The sequence below is a fragment of the Mastigoproctus giganteus genome, chromosome 2 (genome assembly GCF_048544385.1).
Source record: "Mastigoproctus giganteus isolate SK-2022 chromosome 2, ASM4854438v1, whole genome shotgun sequence".
In the NCBI taxonomy this organism is placed as follows: Eukaryota; Metazoa; Arthropoda; class Arachnida; order Uropygi; family Thelyphonidae; genus Mastigoproctus; species Mastigoproctus giganteus.
In genome coordinates, this window is record NC_143576.1 from 248,439,805 (window position 1) to 248,461,384 (window position 21,580).

At 37.8% G+C, this 21,580-nt stretch overlaps 1 protein-coding gene across 4 annotated transcripts in view; it reads left to right on the forward strand.

Annotated features, from left to right (window-relative positions):
* Positions 1–21,580, forward strand: part of LOC150090364 (histone deacetylase 4-like) — a 449,332-nt gene that overhangs the window by 197,456 nt on the left and 230,296 nt on the right. Inside the window, exon 1 of one of the 4 annotated variants that reach the window (XM_090389834.1) lies at positions 20,784–21,210. The exons of 2 other annotated variants lie outside the window; for them this stretch is intronic. In XM_090389834.1, coding sequence (XP_090245960.1) covers positions 21,153–21,210 — 58 coding nt within the window. In that variant the 5' untranslated portion in view covers positions 20,784–21,152. Of the gene's footprint in view, positions 1–20,783; positions 21,211–21,580 lie in introns of those variants that run through there. One more of the 4 variants, XM_090389831.1, reaches the window with a different exon arrangement.

The following is a 21,580-nucleotide window of genomic DNA, read 5'->3' on the forward strand; positions in this document are numbered from 1 at the left end:
AATCTGGCGTTGATTCTTTTTCTGCGAGCAAACACCTCGGAGGCAAAGTTCTGAAGTGCTGAGAGATTATTCTTATTATGCAGAAGCATTTCCTCATTCCCCGGAGAGAGATCTGGAACGTCAGTTCGGAGCTTCACCCTAAGATCGTCGTAGATTGCACAGTTATAGAGCAGGTGACTCCAATCTTCTGTATTCCCGCAGCTGCAGAGATCAGTGTGATGCAAGCGAAACTGAAAGAGTTTTTGATTGAGAGAGCCATGTCCTGTTATCAGAAAGGAAGTTTGCATAGTTAAAGAGCACCAAGTTTTAACTGATTTAGAGAGTAAGAAGGTCACATCAGGCAGAAATTTTCTTGTCGTCATTCCAAGTGCGGTGGTGTCCCATCTAGTCTGCCAGATGCTAATCAGCTCGTTAAACCATCTGGATTTCTCTTTTTTAGGATCTTCATTTAAATTTAGCTGGATTCCAAGTAATTCTGAAGGTATTTGTTTTTTGTGTCGAAAGCAGAGGCCACGGTAGATGACAAATAGATCCAATGGGAGGGACCCCGCAATAACTTGCACTGCAGCGGTGGAAACTGTTCTACAGACTCTGAGAATAGATAGGAGCATGCTCCGCTGGATGGAATTCAGTTTTAACCTCATTTTGGAATTAGTGGCACGATGAAACCAAGCTCCTGCTGCATAAGTGACTATGGGCAGGAAAACAGCATTATAGTAGAGAAAGAGTGACTTCCTAGAGAGACTCCACTCCCCTCTGGAAATTCGAATAATTGACCCTGTGAACTTTTTGATTTTGGTACATAAATGAATCAGATGAGGATAGAAGGAAAGCTTATGGTCAATAATGACCCCAAGGAGTTTTGCTTCAGTGACTATAGGAAGCCGCTTGCCAAAAATTTTGACTTGGGGAGGCCGCTTGAGATCTAACTTGGATTTAAAAAGCATCATTTTTGTTTTCGATGGATTAATTTTAAGTTTGTTAGCCAATGACCAGGTGGAAAGGTCAGTTAAAATCTGGTTTGCATTCACCTCCAACACTGCACGAGAACTGCCTGAGACCACAATTGTCAGATCATCGGCGAAAGCAAAAATTTTGCAATTCTGGATTCATATATAATTGTCCTTTGATTAAAATGTTAAAAAAATCATAATAAACTGTCTTTATTAAACCGTGGTGGCGATCGCAATAGATAGCGTCGCTGATTTACCAAAACGTGTGGGAATGGTCTGAGTATAATTCCAATCGGTCGCCGAATTTGTACTGTATGTCCTCTCTTTATTGGGGCGGGGGAAATTATGTGCTATTTTTACACAAGGGCCAAACCAGTCGGTTTCGAGATATGGTTGCTGGGTTTCCCCTTCCTGGAAGCAGATAAATCTTAAAATATACTTGGCTTATAGACAAAATGATATTTCAGAGGTTGTGACCAGAGTATGGGGAGGAACCTTACGAGGTCTCCCCTTCCCATTCGATTGCGTTCAATTCCCTGGAATCAATGAAAAAAATAAATCATTTAATAGAGTGCATAGTTTCCTCACAAATACTCAAGCCTGGCACGAACGCTGTAGCACTTGGCAAGTGCAGTAATACTATACATTTATGCGCTTTATTATGCAGACCCATAGCAGTCTGCAAATCACGCGGAAAGGTTATCTTTTTATAACTCGCCTTTGAGAGATTCCGTGGAAAAAGTGTCAAGAAGGTGGTACTCATTGAGTTCCCTATATTTAGACGGAAAGTTGGACAGTCCGTATAACTTCAATTTAGAGTATTAATAGTGGCGGGATAAAAATATCTCCGCTATTTTCAGACCACCGACAGATTCACTTAAGCAAATAGAGCGGTGGAAGTAATTTATTTCACATTCCGGCCTGTCCACTTGCGAGCGTTTTAATTTAGTTACAGGGCTATTTGGGTTTTCCACTTTTATCTTTCTTCTTGATTGTCTTCATTGTAACAACTGTTTATATTGTATGCTTATTAAAGCGGTTTTTCTATGATTGATAGGTTTTCTTTAATGTAATAGGTTTCTTTTGTGTGCAATGTATATAGCAATGGGGTTTTTCATCCTTGTAAATCCATGTGGTCTTGGGATGAAAATATTTTTTAATAGGCTGTAAAATTTATGTAAACTAATCTTTTTGCAAATAAAGGATTATATCACAACCGGTGGACAGTCTTTTTCTCTTTGGTCACGAAGCATGGTTACATCACCCTTTCAACACCTTTGTTTTGTAGTCATTCATGTACGTGTGTGTTGGAGAAGGGATATTTTAAAAAGTAGTTCAGAACCTATGATCCCAAACATGCAGTGTCAGCGCTCCAAAACAAGGGGTGGAAATGCCCCCACTGGTTAACAGCTGATTCATCCATATCCACCTGCTTCCTCATGTATTCTTAGCTCAAAATGATAAGCATGGTCGGGGCACCGATGGTCATTTCATCTTTCTAAACGCCATTAGGAGTACAGAGGTAACGCGACTACTTCATAGCACCTGTCAGTTCCGTGCAGCAAATTCTCTACCCCCTGTTTTATCCCCGCCCTTATCGGCGTTTTTCGTGAACTTGAGCTAAAAATATCCATTTTAACTGGCAGCGCTATTCTAGGCACAACCCATCGATATTAGTGGAAAACGGTTACCGTGGAGACGGCACTATGCGCTTAATACCTAAAATAGAAAAGGTGTGCGCAGTTAGTTTGATTTGATCCTAATGGCTTCATTTACTGCTTTACGATTTTTATTTTTATTTTATTATTATTTTTAAATGTTAATTTTTTAAATATTGTATTTGAATAACCATTGCATGTCTGAAACTAAAGGATACTGTTTAAACTTGAATACCAAATAAAAAAGCAAATTTTAAAATTCTGATTAAAAAGCTAACTGGAGCTTACTAGACATTGAAGATGGAGCTTTGTCCAATTGATGACTAAAGGATCTTGGATCCGATGCAATTTGAATAACCCCTCAGTTTTCTCTCCCCTTCACGACCTGTACCCGTCACCACCAAATACGGAAAGGTCAGGGAATGACCACCGCATATCCCGGGGCAATATGGCCTTAGTTGCTAATGCTCCTAAAAACCAAATAACAAAACAAACAAACACGACCAGTAAAGTTGTTCTCGTACAATGTTGTATATGTAATACATCATCATGAAACCGACTTCATGTACTGCTTTTAACTGTTTTAAGATGGCCGGCAGAAATAAGCAGTCACGTCTCTTTAATCGATTCTATAATAATACAGACAAGAGAAAGTGTATGGCTGGGGAAGCTGCAGATGTTTGTGTACAGTGTCATGTTATGTTCTAAGATCGACTACTTTTTTGCTGTGTGGGTACGATAACTAGTTGCTCTCAGGTGGGCCGTTGGGTAAGGGCTTTCCTCCTGAGTTTTTCCAGTATTTTTTTTTTATTGAAAACCATGCACATGTTCCTATTGAACAAACTTTTATTCGAATATAATACATGATAAAAAATGATCCACAGGGTCTCGATTTGAAAAGGACACTCCGATTTACAATTGCAAATACCACGCTTTACGTTAGTGAGACAGCTAGAATCCGTCTATCAACTTTTTACTGATTGATACATCATCGATTAATTTGATAAAATTAATTAATTCATTGCATTAGTTCCACATTATAACGTCATACTGAATGAACCTTCAGTTTTATGAAAAACCAGTAGAGAAGGGAAGTCAAGTGAAGGATATAGGTTCATTTTTTATACGTTGGAAGCTGAATTAATGGTGAAGTATAAGCTGCTGTGGAGGGGCCCGAGGAGTAGGGGGGGACCAACGACTGGTTTGGTATTTTTGTTAAAGATCACGTTGGAGCCTTAATTTGTAGTTTCGCCTCTATCAGGAAATATCTCAATACACTTGATGGGAGAGACTGCTCAAAAAATCTAATCAAAGGACACTAAGTGAATTACAGTATAAGAATTTCTTTTTTGTTGCAGTAACTTTTTTTTTTTGTTTTTCCTTGAATATTTGTTAATTTTATTGATGTTAATATGCATGATATATACAACATAAATAACATTTATCAAATATAGCAAAATTATTTGATATTTTGGTGGTTTGGTAGATTCACACATTGACATCACACTGTAAATGTGTGATGTCAATGTGTGAATCTACCAAACATTGACAACACACTGTACTCATAAATGACGTATCTTGTAATGCCATGGGATGTGTGACGTAAAAATGACGTTCATGTCCCATCACTTCCATCCGGCAAGCATCCCATAGTTCCACAGTGTATCCCGACTTCGAGATTCGAAAATATGGTTGCTACCTCTACTGTTAATCAAATCTCACATTACAGCATTTAGCCCAAGTACTGTTATTATTCCCATATAGTTACTGTTTTTGATTTCTGCTATCTTCAAACTGTTTCGGGCTATGAAATGTTTTATATTTTTATGATTTTTCAATTTTTTGATCATCTGTAAAACAATTTAGCAGTGTATAATGTATGCGTTCAGTTACATTTTAAGCATATTTATTTATCAACAAATCTAATCAAATCCAACAAAAATTATACTGTACCTTTTATATGTAGATGTAGTAGGTTTTTTAGGAGCATCAGCGAATAAGGCCATATTGCTCCATGTATACGTCTGTAAATTGCGTGTGTTCTGTGGTCAATTTTCTGTTTTCTGGACGAAAAACCCTAGTTTCAGGGACAAAACCATGCTACTCTCGCCTGAGACCGACTAACTCAGCCATGTTATGAAAAAGAGACATAAAAATTCCTTCCATCATCGATGGGACTCGAACTCAGGTCTTTTTCACCCCCTGTGAGGAGAACGGCAATTCAAGCTACCCACGAGGGCACTTAATAAACCAAAATTTCACCAATATTCAAGTGATGGAGAAATGTGAAATGGCATTTGTGTAGCAGTACATTTTACAAGAAGGTGGATGCAGTGGGAAAGTGGGTTCAACTCGACATTGAGAATTGGGAGAAAGGACACTAAAGAATAATGTAAAGTCGAAGTTTTGAAAAAGATTGGAGATGCTGTTTCAGATTTATAGCAATGTTTCTGTTCATAATTCAGAAAAATTCTGATTCCATATTCCCCTTAGGGGCAGGGGACTGTGGAATTGTAATTGAACCTATAACCTTCCGAAAAAATAACGGATCATATCTGAAATTTTCTATCCATGTGATTGACTTTTATTTTGGTCCTACAGGGACTAACAGCGCATAAGTTGGATCTTTGATATCGATCCGACATTTCTTTATAAACTAATGACCGAACACCAAAATCATTCTGTACAAGCCGAATATATAGGGGAAAAAAAGGACATACATAAACTTAAATTACATCCGTTCAATATGGCCGCTATTTTGATCTTTAGAAAATTGTAGCGTTTTGAGCACAAAGCAGCAGTACACCAGTAAGGCACATTTCCCAAGAAATGTTCTCAAATTCTCTAACTGTTGAAGCTCCAGCAGAAACCTGCGCTTATTACTAAATACTTTATCCTTTAAAATACTTCACAAACAGTAATCACAGGATGTTAAATCCGGGGAGCATGTGGCCATTCAATGGAACCCCGCTGTTCGATCCTTCGACTCGGACACTTTTCTTCTAAGAATTCTCTGACAATTTTTGCCTAGTGAGCTGGTGCCATATTCTGTATAAAAAAAGAAATGCAGTAAATTGATTTTTGTACTGCATTAATGGAATTATTTGTCTCTTAACAGAAATGTGTCAGCTTTCTCCTGTCACAGTTTTCTCAACGAAAAAAGGTTTGAGAACACGCGTCCAAATTTCAGTTCAGATTGTCAAGCCAGGTGTGTTTAAATCCTAATTAAATAATAAATGGGTTGGTGATAGGATTAATAAACACAGTTATGGCGGTTAATACTTCCTTGTAGTTTAAATATGGATTCATCAGTCCACAAAACATTGTCAACGATATCTGGGTTTGTAACACTCATGGCCAAAAACCGTGGGAAAATTCCAATCTTCTTTCTGGGTCGTCTTATTCAAACTTTGTAGCAACATGGGATGATAGATCTTGTAATTAAGTTTCTTTATGATTATATTTAAGCTTGGTTTAAGTATTTAAAATTCCCAATTTTGCTTTCTTTGAGATTTTTTCGGACTTCTTTCGATGTATTTTCTTACAAGTTTCAAATTTGCAGATGTCTTTGAGATACAAGGTCTCATTGTTTTATGATCTTTATTGTAGCGATTTAAGCCCAACAAACTTCTTGAACTTACGTGCAACTTCTGCAGCATTTTCATATATTGAACATGAAACAAACTACAACTTCACGATATATAAGAACCACAGTGTATTCGGCCATATTGTATGGTGCTGAATTGTGGACTTTAGACACCCATACCCACATTAGGAGAATATATGCGACTGAATTCTGGCCTTTGAAGTGGGCCAACAATAAATACTGTCTCCCCCATCAGTTAAGGACCACTCAGCTTGCTCAACAGCTTAAACTAGCGTTTACCAGTTTACCAGACATCATTGCCTGGAAACGATTGTTAACCACAATAAAGATTATGATTGGCGTGATCTCTTCGCCTTAAGAGGCACGAAACCCCTGAGGATGATAGCCAACACACTGTAGATGGCCAAGAGGTTCTTACCAGCCAGAGCGTTGCAGTCAGTTCATAGCTTATCACATTGGAATTGACTTTGATAGCTTGTGGAAGATCAGAACTATAGAAGGTAAACTGCGGTGTGGTTTGCTGAGGCTACTGTTGCCTAGCAGTTTTGTGTATTTTGTCAACAACTCTGTACACAATTGTGCGTAATTATTTGAATATATATGAGTTATTTCAGTAGATGTGATGTTAAGCTGAACTTTTTACTGCAACTGACAGGACTCTAGACAGAAAAGTAGTGATGAGACTTTCATTTTATATTTTATCTTTTCTGTTATATTTTGGCAATTATTTTGTATTTTATTTTATGTCAATCCTCTGGCATTTTCTGCCGTAAAGGGAATTTGTCTCATGCCAGTGTACTATGGTGTAGATGGGCGGGGGGAACCCCTGATACCAATGTACCACTATATTTATATTTGGTAGGACAAATAAAGATTCTTTCTATATTTACAATTTCAATCCTCTCCTTCATTGTGAGGGTCATGGTATTTTTCCTACGTCCAAATTATTCTGAAACAACAACAAAAAAAGACTATCAACTATTTTCCGAAAAAAAAAAAAAACTATAAATACAGTATTTGCATCAGCAGTTATTCAAAGTAGTTTCCTTACTGATAAACTACTCTGTACATATTTCTTGCTAGTACCCCACTGAAGAAAGGCAATGTAAATTAGTATCTACATTAGTAGTATCTATAGTATTAGTATCTATAGACAGTGAGAAAATTAGTTAGGTGGTATGAGAAGTAATTAAAATTTGCATTTGGTGAATTATACAAAGCGAAAAATCATATCGAAATATGCAGCAGGAGTTTTATAGAAATCTTGCCAAAGAATTTTGATTTTGTATTTAAGCATAGATATAATTGCGTAGTTTGAGAATAACATTTTTACATGATCATGCGCATTGCATGCTAAATGAAGCGTAGCTAGTGGAAATGTGTTTTACTGCTCTTTCACGGAACAATTTTGACCTATTAGAAATGCTATCCTTGAACCCTATTAGCTTCAAACTCGGCGTGCTTCTGTGGTCACGCGAATGCATATTTTGATTAAAATGAGAATGCTTCAGCATTTGTAGTGCAGAGGTCAATAGTTGTATTAAGTCGGTGTCGTATTTTTAGCCTTGTGTGGGTGGTTTCTAGAATATACTGTTAAAAGTGAAGTCTTTGGGCAGAACTTGTCACTCTGCCACAACAAATAGCATTGTGCACACAACGATAACATAGATTAAATTCACAGAATGTCACTGTTATTACAGCCGTAGAAACTGGATGCAAAATATAGAACTCGTTGGCTACAGAATTTGAAAAGAATGGCACATTAGTCAAGTCAACATACAATCAGCGAATGTGAAAGAGGGACATCGATGACATGGCCAAATAGCACGTACCTTTTAATTTACATTTTCAATCGAGAAAAACAACCTGCACTAACTATTCGGTTGGCCAGGTGGCACCTGAGGTCCCTAATATGCCTCAACCCATAGATTGAGAATACTGGATGAAAGGAGGAAGTGAATAATCAATCGCTGGCATTCGGACCTTGATCAAAAACGTTCATAACGAATTACAGTCGGCATATTTAAAATTTTATATGTAGCTTTGTAAAAAATATGACATACTGTCTGAACACAGAATGGTTAAAGTTGAATTAATTAACGATTTATTCCTATTTTATGGGATACCTATTGAGGCGATTATCTAACCCAGTCAAGGAACTGGCAGAAATGGCAAAGTGTACCCCATATGCCACTCACTGCTCAAAAATACTGTATCCTTAAATAAAAAAAAAATATCCTTTTAGCGGTTGTCGTCAAAAGATAATTTAAACATGCGGTATGTGATTTATGACACGGTATGATCACAAACAAGTTCCTTGTCATGAGATAAATACTGTACGCTTCATACCTTGAAGGTCGTGTTACCTCCGGTGAATATCTTTCTCTCGTATCTGATCAACCGCCTTGCAATGTTTCTTTTTGATCGGGATTGTGATGGATTCTGTCAAGACGACAAAGCAGCTATCCACGTGCAAAAATTGTTCCTGAACCACTCAGATACATTCTCAAGATTTCCAAAATCTACCCCGAATATCTGATTCTCCAGATCTGAATTAAGTTGTGAATGGAAAGGGTAGTTCCACTTCGCAGTTCTCTACCGACCACAAAACTGTGCCGTTGACAAATATCATGATATGGAGTATGCAGGGAGTCTAGCTGATATGACAATTGGAGTCTAGTCAAATGGTCAGATCTGAAGTTACTGTCTCAGACACCTAGAGGAATGCATAACACGATTGGTTTGGGCAAACGGTGGCCCTACTAAATATTGAATAAAGGTTTCTAAATTTTTGGCCACTTAATGTATCATTTTAGTTTGCATAAGTTCGAATATTTTAATATTTAATGCAATATATCTTACACTAATGGGAAGACTGGCCACCCTTCCGTTAATATCAAGTGGGGAAAAAACGTCCAAATCCATTCTAGAGCTGCTAACGTAATCGAGCCTAAAATATTGTGTAGTAGCTCTTCTTCGTGTTATCTACTGTTATACTGAAGTTTATTAATGGCATGAGAAAAATTTCTGATGTTCGAAATTCTTTTTGCATAGAAACGTTTTGCCCATTTTGAGAAACTTTGCTGTCGTGGGAAATTAATGGGATAAGGCAGGCGAAAGCCGAGTACGAGAAAACGTACTCAGCAAAGAAAACTGAGAATGGAGACAAGGTGTTCTACTCATTCGTGAGTATTAAAAAATAAGAAAGTGAATCAGGCTCGTTTACTTTACTGTAGTTGAAGAGTCATAGAAAGCCCAGCAAAAGTGGAGACTAGTCAAATGGGTATTTTGCAAAGATATCCTAAATAACCATTAAATCCTTTTCGTCCACTGAGATATGTAATTTGCTATGTAGCGTAAAGAGGCAACTAGGGATGCACGTAATGTTCTAGTTATGATTTTTGGGACCTTTTCAAGTTGGGAGAAGGATATCATTGTTTCAGTGTATAAGATGATAGCGGAATATTGTGTTCGGACGTGGAGACTGCACCTAAAAAAAAAAAAAGACATAGAGCTTCTAGAGACTGTTCAGAGAAGAGTTTCCAAATTGGTGTGAGGTACTAATCAGTGTCCGTATGATGAACAGCTTATAAGGTGTAGTTTGAAAAGCTGGATAACTAAACATTTTAAGGGGAGAAACTGATTTAGGTATATAAAGCTCTGAAGGGATTAGTAAACTGAACGGGGAAGGTATATTGTTGCTGGTATGAGACACGAGAACCAGGTTGTCACAAATATAAAATTTTAGGGAGAATAATAAGAGGCTGGATCTCATGACGTTTGCTTTGGACAATGTGACGTATGCTGTTGGAATAAATTTCGTGTTATGGTGGCAGAGCCAGGGAATTTGGTTAAGTTTAAAACGGAATTGGATAATCACTTTTTGGTGATGAGGTTAGAATTGAAATTTGAATATTTGGGTGATTGTATTTTTATAGTTATTTATTTACATCTGCAGAAGAAGTTCGCTTTATTGTATAATTTAATTAAGCCATTATGTGATACTAATTGGCTCAAATAATGCATTCAGTATTAACTCATCTATAATTCATTGTAGACGAATTCGATTGTACAGAGATGTTATCTGAAATTTTATTTACGTCATTGCTCCTTCGTACCCCTGAGAAGTGAGGCTGTTTGGTCTCTCAATATATGTACTTACAGTTTTTCTTACTGCTTTAACGTACAGTTATAACTGATATTTAAGAAGGCTGTATATTATTCTCCATAAATCCAATTTAAAAGGAATTAAAACTATATTTCTCAGGAATGAACCTTAGAGCTCGTGTAAAGTAGGTGCACTTAATAAAATGGCCACACAAATATATTTGTGGCTTGTAATCCATATAGATAATTAACAGTTTTTTAGTATTATTTTTCTATAAAATCATGGATAAGATTATCGAGTTTTATCTTATTAAAATACCGATCTCTTAAGTAAACGTAATGTGAGTTATATTCATTTTGTGTTTCTCTGTCATTTGGGTGGTTTAGTTTTTGAGGTTGTGGCAATTCAGAACATATGAAATTCTAATTCTTTAATTTTTCAGTTATATAAATTTCTCTTTTAATTCTTTTAGAAAATTGATTCCATGCGTTGTCAACCAGTGTTAATTTCTCTTTGTATATAATTTTATGGAACCAAAAATCCAGTTCCGAAGACAGATTTCAATATAGAAATTCGAAACATAGCCACTTTATAGTTCTTGAGACTACTGGTATCTAATTTGTCCTTTCATACCAATGAACTAATTAAATATTTTATGTATTAAAGTGACTTTTATTAACTTTTCTTACTCGTGGTATTTTCATGTAACATCCTTCTCAAGTTTGGTTAAATTTCGTATAATAGCAAATATATTCTCTGTATATTTGCTATTATATGTGTTGAGAATAGAATATCTAAATATATCTCAGTCTGTTAAGATGACTATAGTCCCCTACCTCGGATAGCCGCACGGATTAGTAAGCACAGATAGACAACTTCCACGAAGTGTTTGCAGCGCCTCGCTTGACAACTTGGCGAAGTGCTCATTTCTTTTGTGTGTACTTAGGGACGGTCGTATATTTTGCGAATATGAATAAATTACGTGGAGCATTTTTTTTTTTTTTTTGCTATAACTCGTGAATTATTACTCTTTGTTAACGCGCCGTAAATGCAACTAATTTGTTATTTTGCTGCTACATAATGATTACATCTCAATGATCTCCTTGGAATACTGCTTTAGCTTCCACCTTCAGAAACTCCTGGAACTAAAACCATTCCGAGAGTGTTCTAATTTTAAGCACTGAAGAGAACAGAGGGTTTACACGTAAAGCCAGTGAGCGAGAAATTTTTTCCTTCTGTTACGCGGTGTGGTTTTACAGGTGTCCTTACATCTAGTTTAAGATATACTCACTCACCGGGACTCCAACAGTTTTTTAGACAACCCGGAGAATCTATTAATAAACCTCCCAAGTGGCTTGAAACGTGAACGAAAATCTGTCTTCAAAGGTACTCGCGTGTAATCCTTATTGATTAGGTTCTGACAGAGGTTATTTTGAGACCCGGGACTTCGTAGATGCACTCGATCAGACCCCATTGTTCGTGCGAAGGAAGTAGTTTTGTCTTTGTGTTGCTGCTTGTAATCTCACAGAGATCCATTTTGGCAAGGATTAGTTTCTGACTGAGCTGTACGGCTGTCAACAGCGGTGACCTCGCTTTCTTTCCGAAAACTCAACCTTAGCAATCGGTAGATGTTGTAGTCTTCCAAGGAACTGAGTAGTGATTACTTTATTCTTTAATAAACAGTACACGACGAAAGTGTTCTGACCAAGGATTTATGAAGTTCTTTTACTTTTTGCCGACTTCACTTGAACGTAAAGGAACAAAACAAAATAGTTTATTGGCATAGCCCCGAACAATAGTTCCTATGTAATTTTCTCTTAATTCTGATAATAATGAACAATCATAATGATTTTGAAATACAAATAGTAGTAAAAATAGTAGGTGCTTTACGCATATAACCCACCTAAAAACGAAACAGACTTTGGGATGCAAAAGATTAATTCTGAATTGTCTGCGCAGGTAGCACAGTGGTCTCGTCACCGTTCTTCCCACATCGGGTAGAAAAAGCCCGGGTTCGAATCCCGTCAATGACGCGAGGAACTTTAATAGGCTTTTTTCACTCCATGGCTGAGTTAGTCTGTCTCAGGCGTATATATCAAGGTTTCCCGTCCAGCAAAACAGACAACTTGACCAAGAACACACGCAGTTAACAAATATATGCCACTCAAATTTAACTATTTGGGTGGCCTAATATAATAATTTTTTTTTTTGTTATTATACAAGTGTCTGTACAATGTATAAGTATGGTTAGAATTTTTGTTATCCCCAAAAGACTTCATGAAGCAGTGTTCCACTAGGCCTTCTAGCCATCTCTCGGATCTTTTTTCTTCTTGTTTCTTTTTTTTTTTTTTTTTTTTTTTGGACGGAATATGTCACGTATTCCACTCACTCTTATAGATAATCCTGGTTCAGCTGTGAATCTCTTCTATATCCAGATGTACTGGAATGTGGCGAATAAAAACTGAAACTGGTGCATTGCTGAGGAAGCGATCCTCAGCAGTGCACCAATGACGGTGATAGGTTACGGGATTCATCGCCGCCCGCTGTCTCGTTTGGAGACTTCTGGATTCAATCCCGCCAAATCCAAAAGTCTACAAATGAATTTCTAAAGGTCTGGCCTCAACATTTCTGTGGACATAATACACTCGCGTTATATGGCCGACGACACTAGCGCGCTGTAAAATCAACAGCAATAAAAGAACTCGACCATCTTACTTTCATCTAAAAGTGGCTTTATAATTTCCGTTTGTCTGTTTATTTGAGTACGATGACCTGTGTCTAATTACGCACATTACACTCACATCATTTGAGTATTTCACCAGCTGTTATTGATGACACGAAGCTTTTCAGGGCATACTCTCATTAGGAAAGCAGTTGCTTCCGAAGCTTCGAGTCATCAACAACAACAACACAGAGGTTATGGAACGCAATAACCTCTAGTTAAAAGGAGAATATCTCCTATAAGACAATATTAGATGTCTACTATAGTTGTTGGTTCATCAGGCGTGCCTCATAGACAATGGAATATGCTTATTTATTTACGTTATTCTGCCCCCAGTTTAAAAATCCTGAGAGCAGACAAACATATTTAGATGATTTTGCACAGTGAAAGAAATAACTACGAGTCTGTCAAACGAATACTAAATTTCAGTTCAAAGGCTGTATATGAGACTATTCTATTTTTTTTAAAAAAGTCAAAGTATTTCTAAATCATTATTAGTTTAATGGTTTAGAAAATGTATAATTTTACTCCCTAATGCAGGGCACCTTCAATTCGAATGACATGACATGTTGACATGAATAGTAGTAGTAGTAATAGTGGCACTTGATGCAAGAAAGCAAGTGTAGGAGCTTATGCGGCATCAGCCAAAAAAAAAAAAAAATCACACCATACCCTCCAAATGCCTGTCCAGTTCCTCCTTAAATTTATTTAACCTATCAACTTCCACAACGACAGATGGAAGTTTGTTCCAGCAATTAACCACCCGCTGGCTAAAGGCAAATTTCCGCACATCTATTCTACATCTGTCCTTTCTTAATTTGAACTTATGTCCCCGTAGGTTCGTATTCTGAACAAGTGGGAGGATCCCATCAGAATTCAGCGTGCTCAACCCATTCAAGGCCTTATAGACCTCAATCAGATCACCGCGCAGGTGCCTGGTCTCCAGCCACTGCAATTTGCAGAACTTAAGCCTCTCTTGGTAAGAGGATCCCTTCATTCCCATCACCAATCGTGTTGCTCTTCTCTGTACACGCTCAAGCAAATCTACATCCTTCCTAAATAGTACCTTGTGTAGGACTGCTCCAAAACGTTAGTTTAACCCCGTCTTAGTACACTGTGGTGATATAGAACTCTGTAAAGTAGCCAGAAATGTGTGCAGTGTTATGTTTGTGCAATGTGTGGTTGTTATGTTGTTTAGTTGTTTCTGGCCATTTTGTTACCAAGAAGGCGATCGCCTGGAAAGCTTGCCCAGTGTCCATCTACACCATAAGGAGGTGGGCCACAACTGTACATATACCCTAGCCGACCACTCGACTGTCACATAACGTTTCTTTTTACCAGTGGATCCACCGGAATCTTGTACCGCTGGCTGTCCAATAAAGGTACCAGGAAAATAGAAGGAAGAAAGAAAAAAAGAGAAGAAACTAGAAGGAATACACTATATGCAGGAATCCAATGTACATCTATTGAATATATCTCCTACTAAGTCCAAATGTCTTATGGTTCTTTGAGTACAAATAGATTTCCCACTATACATTTCTCAGATCGAGAGGGCTTGTTTTAGGATTTGTCTCTGAGGTTAAATACTTTGGAGTTACAGTATGTTGGATTTCCTGCCCCACATTTATTTGGTGTGACGGTCCACTTCTGTTTGGAGGATGTCTTGTTGAGTTATATTGCTCAAATTCAGAATTGATTGCTAAGGCTCTCTGATGGCATTAATGAGGAAGATGGCTGGAGAGATCAGCAGTCGGTGTCAGATTGGTATGCGTCCTAGATAATCCTCGATTTTAAAACGAGTCACTTGTCTGATTCAGTTGAATAATCATCATGTAAAAGTAAAGTCAGTCATTTTTTTTATTTCAATAATTTTTTATCTGAATCAAGGAGCATGGTCAGTGTTGGCCTGCGAATGTTTTAATGCATAAAAAAAAAATAGAATGCTTAATGGAGTTGCATATTAAATTAGGATGTCATAGAAATTCAATCATTGTATTGCATTTCTAAATCATTACAATCATTGTAATTTTTTTAAAAAAAATTATTTAAATATATATTTTTTATTATTTTTTTTCTGTACTCTGGTCGGTAGAGAATAAGCTGAACTTCTTATCCCAGACATTCTCAATTGGATTCAGATGTGGAGAATTAGGCGGCTAGGTTAGTTGTTGAAATCTTGGGAATGTACCCTAGAATCATTCAGATACAGTTTTTGCACGGTGGAGAGTCGCGTTGTCTTGAAAGGATCCATCGTAATCCTGGTAAAGATGAAGCATTATAGGGTGAAGTTGATTCGATACGACGGGAAGATATTCGTCGGAGGTAGTACGACCTACTGATGGTATGAGCTGACCCACTCTGCACCCACGACATACCCAATGCCAGTACCTGAGACAGGTGAGATGGGTTCCAGGCTAATCATAAATATGGGACCCCAAAAAGAATTAAAATTATTTTAAAAATGCTTTTCGAGCTTTAATTTTTCAAATTTAAATTATTGTATTTGAAAAATCTGTTACCCGCACAATTTCAAAATTTATGTGAAGAATTGATAACCCATTTAGCTTTTCTTCAGACATTGTAAATCTGTTAAAATTCTCCACTCTCCATTCTGACACTGAATCTTCTTTCACAGAAGCCAAAGAAGTGGGTAGACTCAAAAATATTCTAAGTGCGACGGAGAAATTTGGAAACAACTCAATTAGATTAGTTTCCAGTATGTTCTGTGGCAAATTCGCTGGAGTTAGTTCTTAACTAAAGTTTGTTCTATCAATTTTCTTCATAAAACCAGTTCATCTGTTAAATCCTGAGCAGTCTATAGGAGCAGTCCACCTTCATCAATATCATTGATAAATATACAAAACAGAGGACCCAACACCGAACCCTGTGGGACTCCACTAATAACATTTAGTCCACGAAGAGCAGCACCCATTAATTACCACCCTCTGTCTTCTCCCACTCAACCATCCAAATAAGTTCCAGATTTCACGGAAGGATTGAAATCGCCGTGCCAATCCAGTATATCATTTTAATTCAAGTATATCAAATAAAAAACACTATTCGATACACTTTATTTATAAATCGAAAGGGAGCAATGCTATGTCAGTGAAATTGATTGAAATAAATGGCACCCAGAGAATATATCTTCAAAGTTGAAATCCTCCTATTCCACACCAACACATTTACTTAAAAAAAAATTCTCTCAAAAACCACCTCCAAATAGAATTGTATGATTTGTTTAAAGGTCTCATTGTCTCATGCATTTAATCGATTTATCGATTTTTAAATGTCTCATATTACATGGAACGGTTTCCATGGAATAATTCCAAGACATGAAAAATAAAAATATTTTTAAAATCACCTCGGGAAGGAATTTCAAGGCAAGATTCAGAGAAAATGAATCATGGAATAATTCTCATTCCTCGATTTTTGAAAATCTGACTCCTATAACACCATTTGAAAATTGGAAAGATCGCGTGTCTTCCCCATGACCGTATCCACTTAAGAAGCCAAGGAAAGTGTACAGTATTTATCTGATACCAACCAAGGAGTTTGTGATGATACCATATGACAACTTACACTTGCATCCATTTGACGTAGCCGAGTAGTAAATCTAAAGTGCAGTAGCGCGCGCTCTTTGAATGTAGCATGGTTCAAGCCCATCACTGCTAAATACGATTTTCACGATTGTACACATAATTTATTTTAAACTTCTGATCTGGTGGTGGTGCCGTTGTATAAACAAGAGCATTTCTTTTTTAATTATCTGTTGACGCCAATTATAAAAAAGGTTGCTAATATTTTAGCAGTGAGTGTATGTGATGTGCTTACCCATTTCTGCCAATTCCATGACTGCCTTAGACAATCAATGATTCTGTTAATTAGCATCCGTGCATTAAGTAGTAGTAGTAGTAGTGGCATGTGATGCAAGAAAGCAAGTGTATGAGCTTATGCAACATCAGCCAAAAAAAAAAAAAAAAAAAATTCACACCATTCCCTCCAAATTGCCTGTCCAGTTCCTCCTTAAATTTATTTAACCTATTAACTTCCACAACGACAGATGGAAGTTTGTTCCAGCAATTAACCACCCGCTGGCTAAAGGCAAATTTCCGCACATCTATTCTACATCTGTCTTTTCGTAATTTGAATTTATGCCCCCTAAGGTTCGTAATCTGAACAAGTGGAAGGATTCCATCAGAATTCAGCATGCTCAATCCATTCAAGGCCTTATATACCTCAATCAGATCACCGCGCAGGTGCCTAGTCTCCAGCCACTACAATTTGCAGAACTTCAGCCTCTCTTGGTAAGAGGATCCCTTCATTCCCCTCACCAATCTTGTTGCCCTTCTCTGTACACGCTCAAGTAAATCTACATCCTTTCTAAAATGAGGCCTCCAGACCTGTACGCAGTACTCAAGTCGTGGCCTGACTGTTGCCTTATACAGAGGGACAATCATCTCCTTTTCCCTGCTAGAAAAATTCCTATATATCATTGACAAAACCCCATGACCTGCCTTGGCAGCCTGTCTGCATTGCTCAGGAAACTTTATATCTGAATGCACAATTACTCCCAGGTCTTTTTCATTTTCTACCACCTTACGTGTAGTACCACACAGTTGGTATGTTTCTCTGGAGTTACTTCTACCTATATGCAGTACGTTGCATTTATCAAGGTCAAGCTTCAGTTGCCACTTCTTAGCCCATGTGCCCAAATTATCTAGATCCTGTTGCAGTAGCACACTACCATTACTATCATTAACAACCCTGCCAACCTTTGTGTCATCTGCAAACTTCGACACTAAGCCTGATATACTTTCATCGATATCATTGATAAATATACAAAACAACAGAGGACCCAACACCGAACCCTGTGGGACTCCACTAATAACATTAGTCTATGAAGAGCAGCATCCATTAATTATCACCCTCTGTCTTCTCCCACTCAACGATCCTTTTATCCATTGTAGCAACTTACCCTTAATACCATTCTACTCCAATTTGTACAATAGTCTTCCATGCGCAACAGTATCAAAAGCTTTCCTGAAATCCAAATATATGATATCAAAATTATTTTTTGCGTCCAGTTCCTTTGTAACCACATCATAATATCCTATCAAATTTGTCAGACTAGACTTTCCCTTAACAGACCCATGCTGTGTCTGAATTATTGCTGCAGTCTTGTCTAGATGATCCTGCAATGCATCTTTAACCAGTGACTCCATTATTTTACCCGGAACAGAAGTTAAACTAACTGGTCTGTAATTAATCGTGTCACCCTTCGATCCCTCTTTGTGAATTGGGGATACATTTGCACATCTCCAGTCCGTGGGGACCTCCCCTGACCAAGGATTCTCTCATAATTATGACTAAGGGTTTGCTTAGTTGCTTTGCCGCCTCCTTTAATATAATTGGATAGATCCCATCCACCCCAGGTGCCTTTCTTATGTTTAAGTTCAACAATTTCTCCTCCACTTTGCTCTCAGTTATTACAGAATCATTAAGCACCCTGCTACAATTTGATAACCTTCTGCCATTTTCAAACCTTAATAACTCCTCATGTGTGAATGTAGGTGCAAAATACTCATTCAGTTTGTTTGCTATCTGAGCAGGATCATCAACAGTCGAACCATCGATATTAAGTGGACCAATCCGATTCATCCCCTTCCTTTTAGAGTTTATATAAGTAAAGAAATCCTTGCTGTTTTTCTTAGCATCCTTTGCCAAAGATTTCTCGTAATCTGCCTTTGTGACTTGATTACAGACTAGCTTATATCTGCCATAGGCTTCTGTGTTGCCTGATAATTTATATGCATCGCATGCATTTTTCTTCTCTGTCACGAGTCTCATTAGTTCATTTGATAACCATTTAGGCCTAAACCTTGAACAATATTTCTTAATAGGTATGAAACGTTTAGTAGCATCCACGATTAATTCCTTGAATGCTTCCCACTTAGAATTTACTGTTAATAACATTGTCAGTTGATCCCACTGTACAGAATTTAAAAACTGTCTGAGACCACTGTACTCACCTTTACGGAAACAAAAACCCCTTTCTTTCCCCCGGATGGTAATTATATCTTTAAGTAAATCCCACATCAATACACTGATCACTGCCACCTAGTGGTTTCTTTATCTGCAAATTCTTAATACACTAATGATCACTGCTGATAACCAGATCAAGAGTATTACCCGTTACCCTCTCTGGTTGCCGCTCGAACATGCAGCTGCAGAAAACAATCATCCAATAAATCCACAAAAGTCTTACTAATGTGTGAGTGACTAACCCCCAAATTCCAGTCAATATCTGGGAAGTTAAAATCCCCCATTATAAGACATTCCGATTTACTAGCCCATTCTATTTCTCTGTACAATTGTTAATTGTACTCATTGGAGTCATTAGGCCTATAACACACTCCTACTCTTATTTTTGCTTTCGCAGTGCTTATTGTCACACCAAACTGACTCAACAGTGCACTGTTCATCTATATCAACTGTATGCACTTCTTTTGATTTTATGTTTTTCTTAATTAACAGCATAACACCTCCTCCCTTCCTCTCCTGTCTATCCTTTCTGTACACATTGTACTCCCCAAATTCATTGCACCAACAAATCTAACAACAACATAATTAGTATCCCATTATATAGAAATAACTCGTTAATTAGTCCAACATTAAATATTCTATGCAAAAGGTTTCTAATATTTTGCTTAGTGAGTTTATAAACGTGGACTGGTAGTGCTGTTTTTGAGTAACTGCTTAAAAATTAAAGCTGACAGTAGCAGCAGAGTTTCGGGACATTTCAATGGTTTATGAGAGCCGACGGAATGTCCCAAATTATGGAACACGTCCACAACCCAAGAAGAGAAAACTATGTTCAAGATCCTTCTGTGTTCCAGAAGTGTACAATGCCATTATTTTCGCTGGTGTGGCTTTTCTTTAGAAACACCCTACCCTTTGCATTTTAATTTTAATAAGGGCATGATGTGATTGAAAACGCTTTTAAAATATTTTATTGTGCGATTAATTAAGAAAATCGAATGGTTTGAGAGATCATAATGATCATTGAGAGAGTGCATGAGAAGTGGGGAGGTGGCACGAGGAAGTGACCGACGGACCACCGATAAAAAATTAGACGCCCCCCTTGGGTATCACAGTTGGTATAATCACCGTCCTTCCCATACCAGGTGGAAAAGACCTCAGTTCGAATTCCGTCAATGAATCCGAGGAATTTTTATGGGTCTTTTTTCACAGTGTGGCTGAGTTAGTTGGTCCCAGAAAACAGCAAATAGACCACAGAACACACGCCGTTTACGGACATATTACATACAGCACAATATGGACTAAGTTGCTGATGCGCCTAAAATCCCACAAAGTGTAGTATATATAGAAATAATTAGACTGAGGACAAGGACATGAAGCGCGAATTGTTAAAAATAGCTGTTACGAGAGGGTTGCCATAGTTTCCTGATAATTACAATATCATTTCCACGTTCTTACTCTCCATGAGAAACCTGGGTATTTATAACCTTCCTTCTAAAGATAGCTTCCCATCTTCGTCGCCTATCCAGGTCTTTACCATTCGCGTGGTTGCGCAACACCGGGCTCTTTTCTGATCGGAGGCTTGCGCGCTCGCGCTACTGGCGTGAGACGGCGGCGATTGGCAACAGCTTAGCAAGTCGCAGGGCAGACTGGTGGTTCTTGGAAGAGCATTAGCGCTAGTGTACGTGTGTGTGTGTATGTGTGAGGCGTCTATTTTTAGCCCGTCGTATAGGGGCGGTGTTTCCAGCCGCGTTCGGTGAATTTCATATGCATTGCATCGTTCTCCTCCATCGTCCGAAGGAAAGGTGTGCTCACGTGTGTCTGTTGTGCGCGTGCTGTGTTTTTACTGTGAGTGAACTGACGCACGACTCATCGGAGAAGACTATCAACAACGCATCGTGTATGTGGTAGATTGGTAAACTTCGGTCAGTTTTTTTCTTCTCTTCTTTGACTCGTGCGATACGTCCATCCCGTCTGGATCCATTTGACAAGCTTTTCTGTGTTTAACGTTTGTTACGACCGCACTCGTCTGTCGAGAGAACTTCCCAGGGTGCCAAGCTATGGCATGGATGTAGGAATGGCGGCTGGAATTCTCAATTACGGATCAGTACCCAGGCAATCAGGTAAAAAAAATATTAATTCTAAAAATCTATATTTATTTACTCGATGAACTTCATACTACCTTTTGCTGACGAGTCTTCCATCTATGAAGGAGACATATGGATGCAGGTGTCCACTTGCCAGTGTCGTATTTAGGCATAAGCCAAATTAAGCTGTGGCTTGGGGTCCCTTGCCGTTTCCTTCTATGAAGATGCAAGTCCTAATTACATATTTTGGGACCTCTTCAGATGTTTTGCCATGGGCCTGTTTCGCATGAATGGATTGTAAAGCACTTTATAATAATAAAGCAGACTAGTGCAAGGGACTGAACTTTTCTGTATTTTTCAAAAATAAATAAATAAATAAATAAATAAATAAAATAATTAGAAAAAT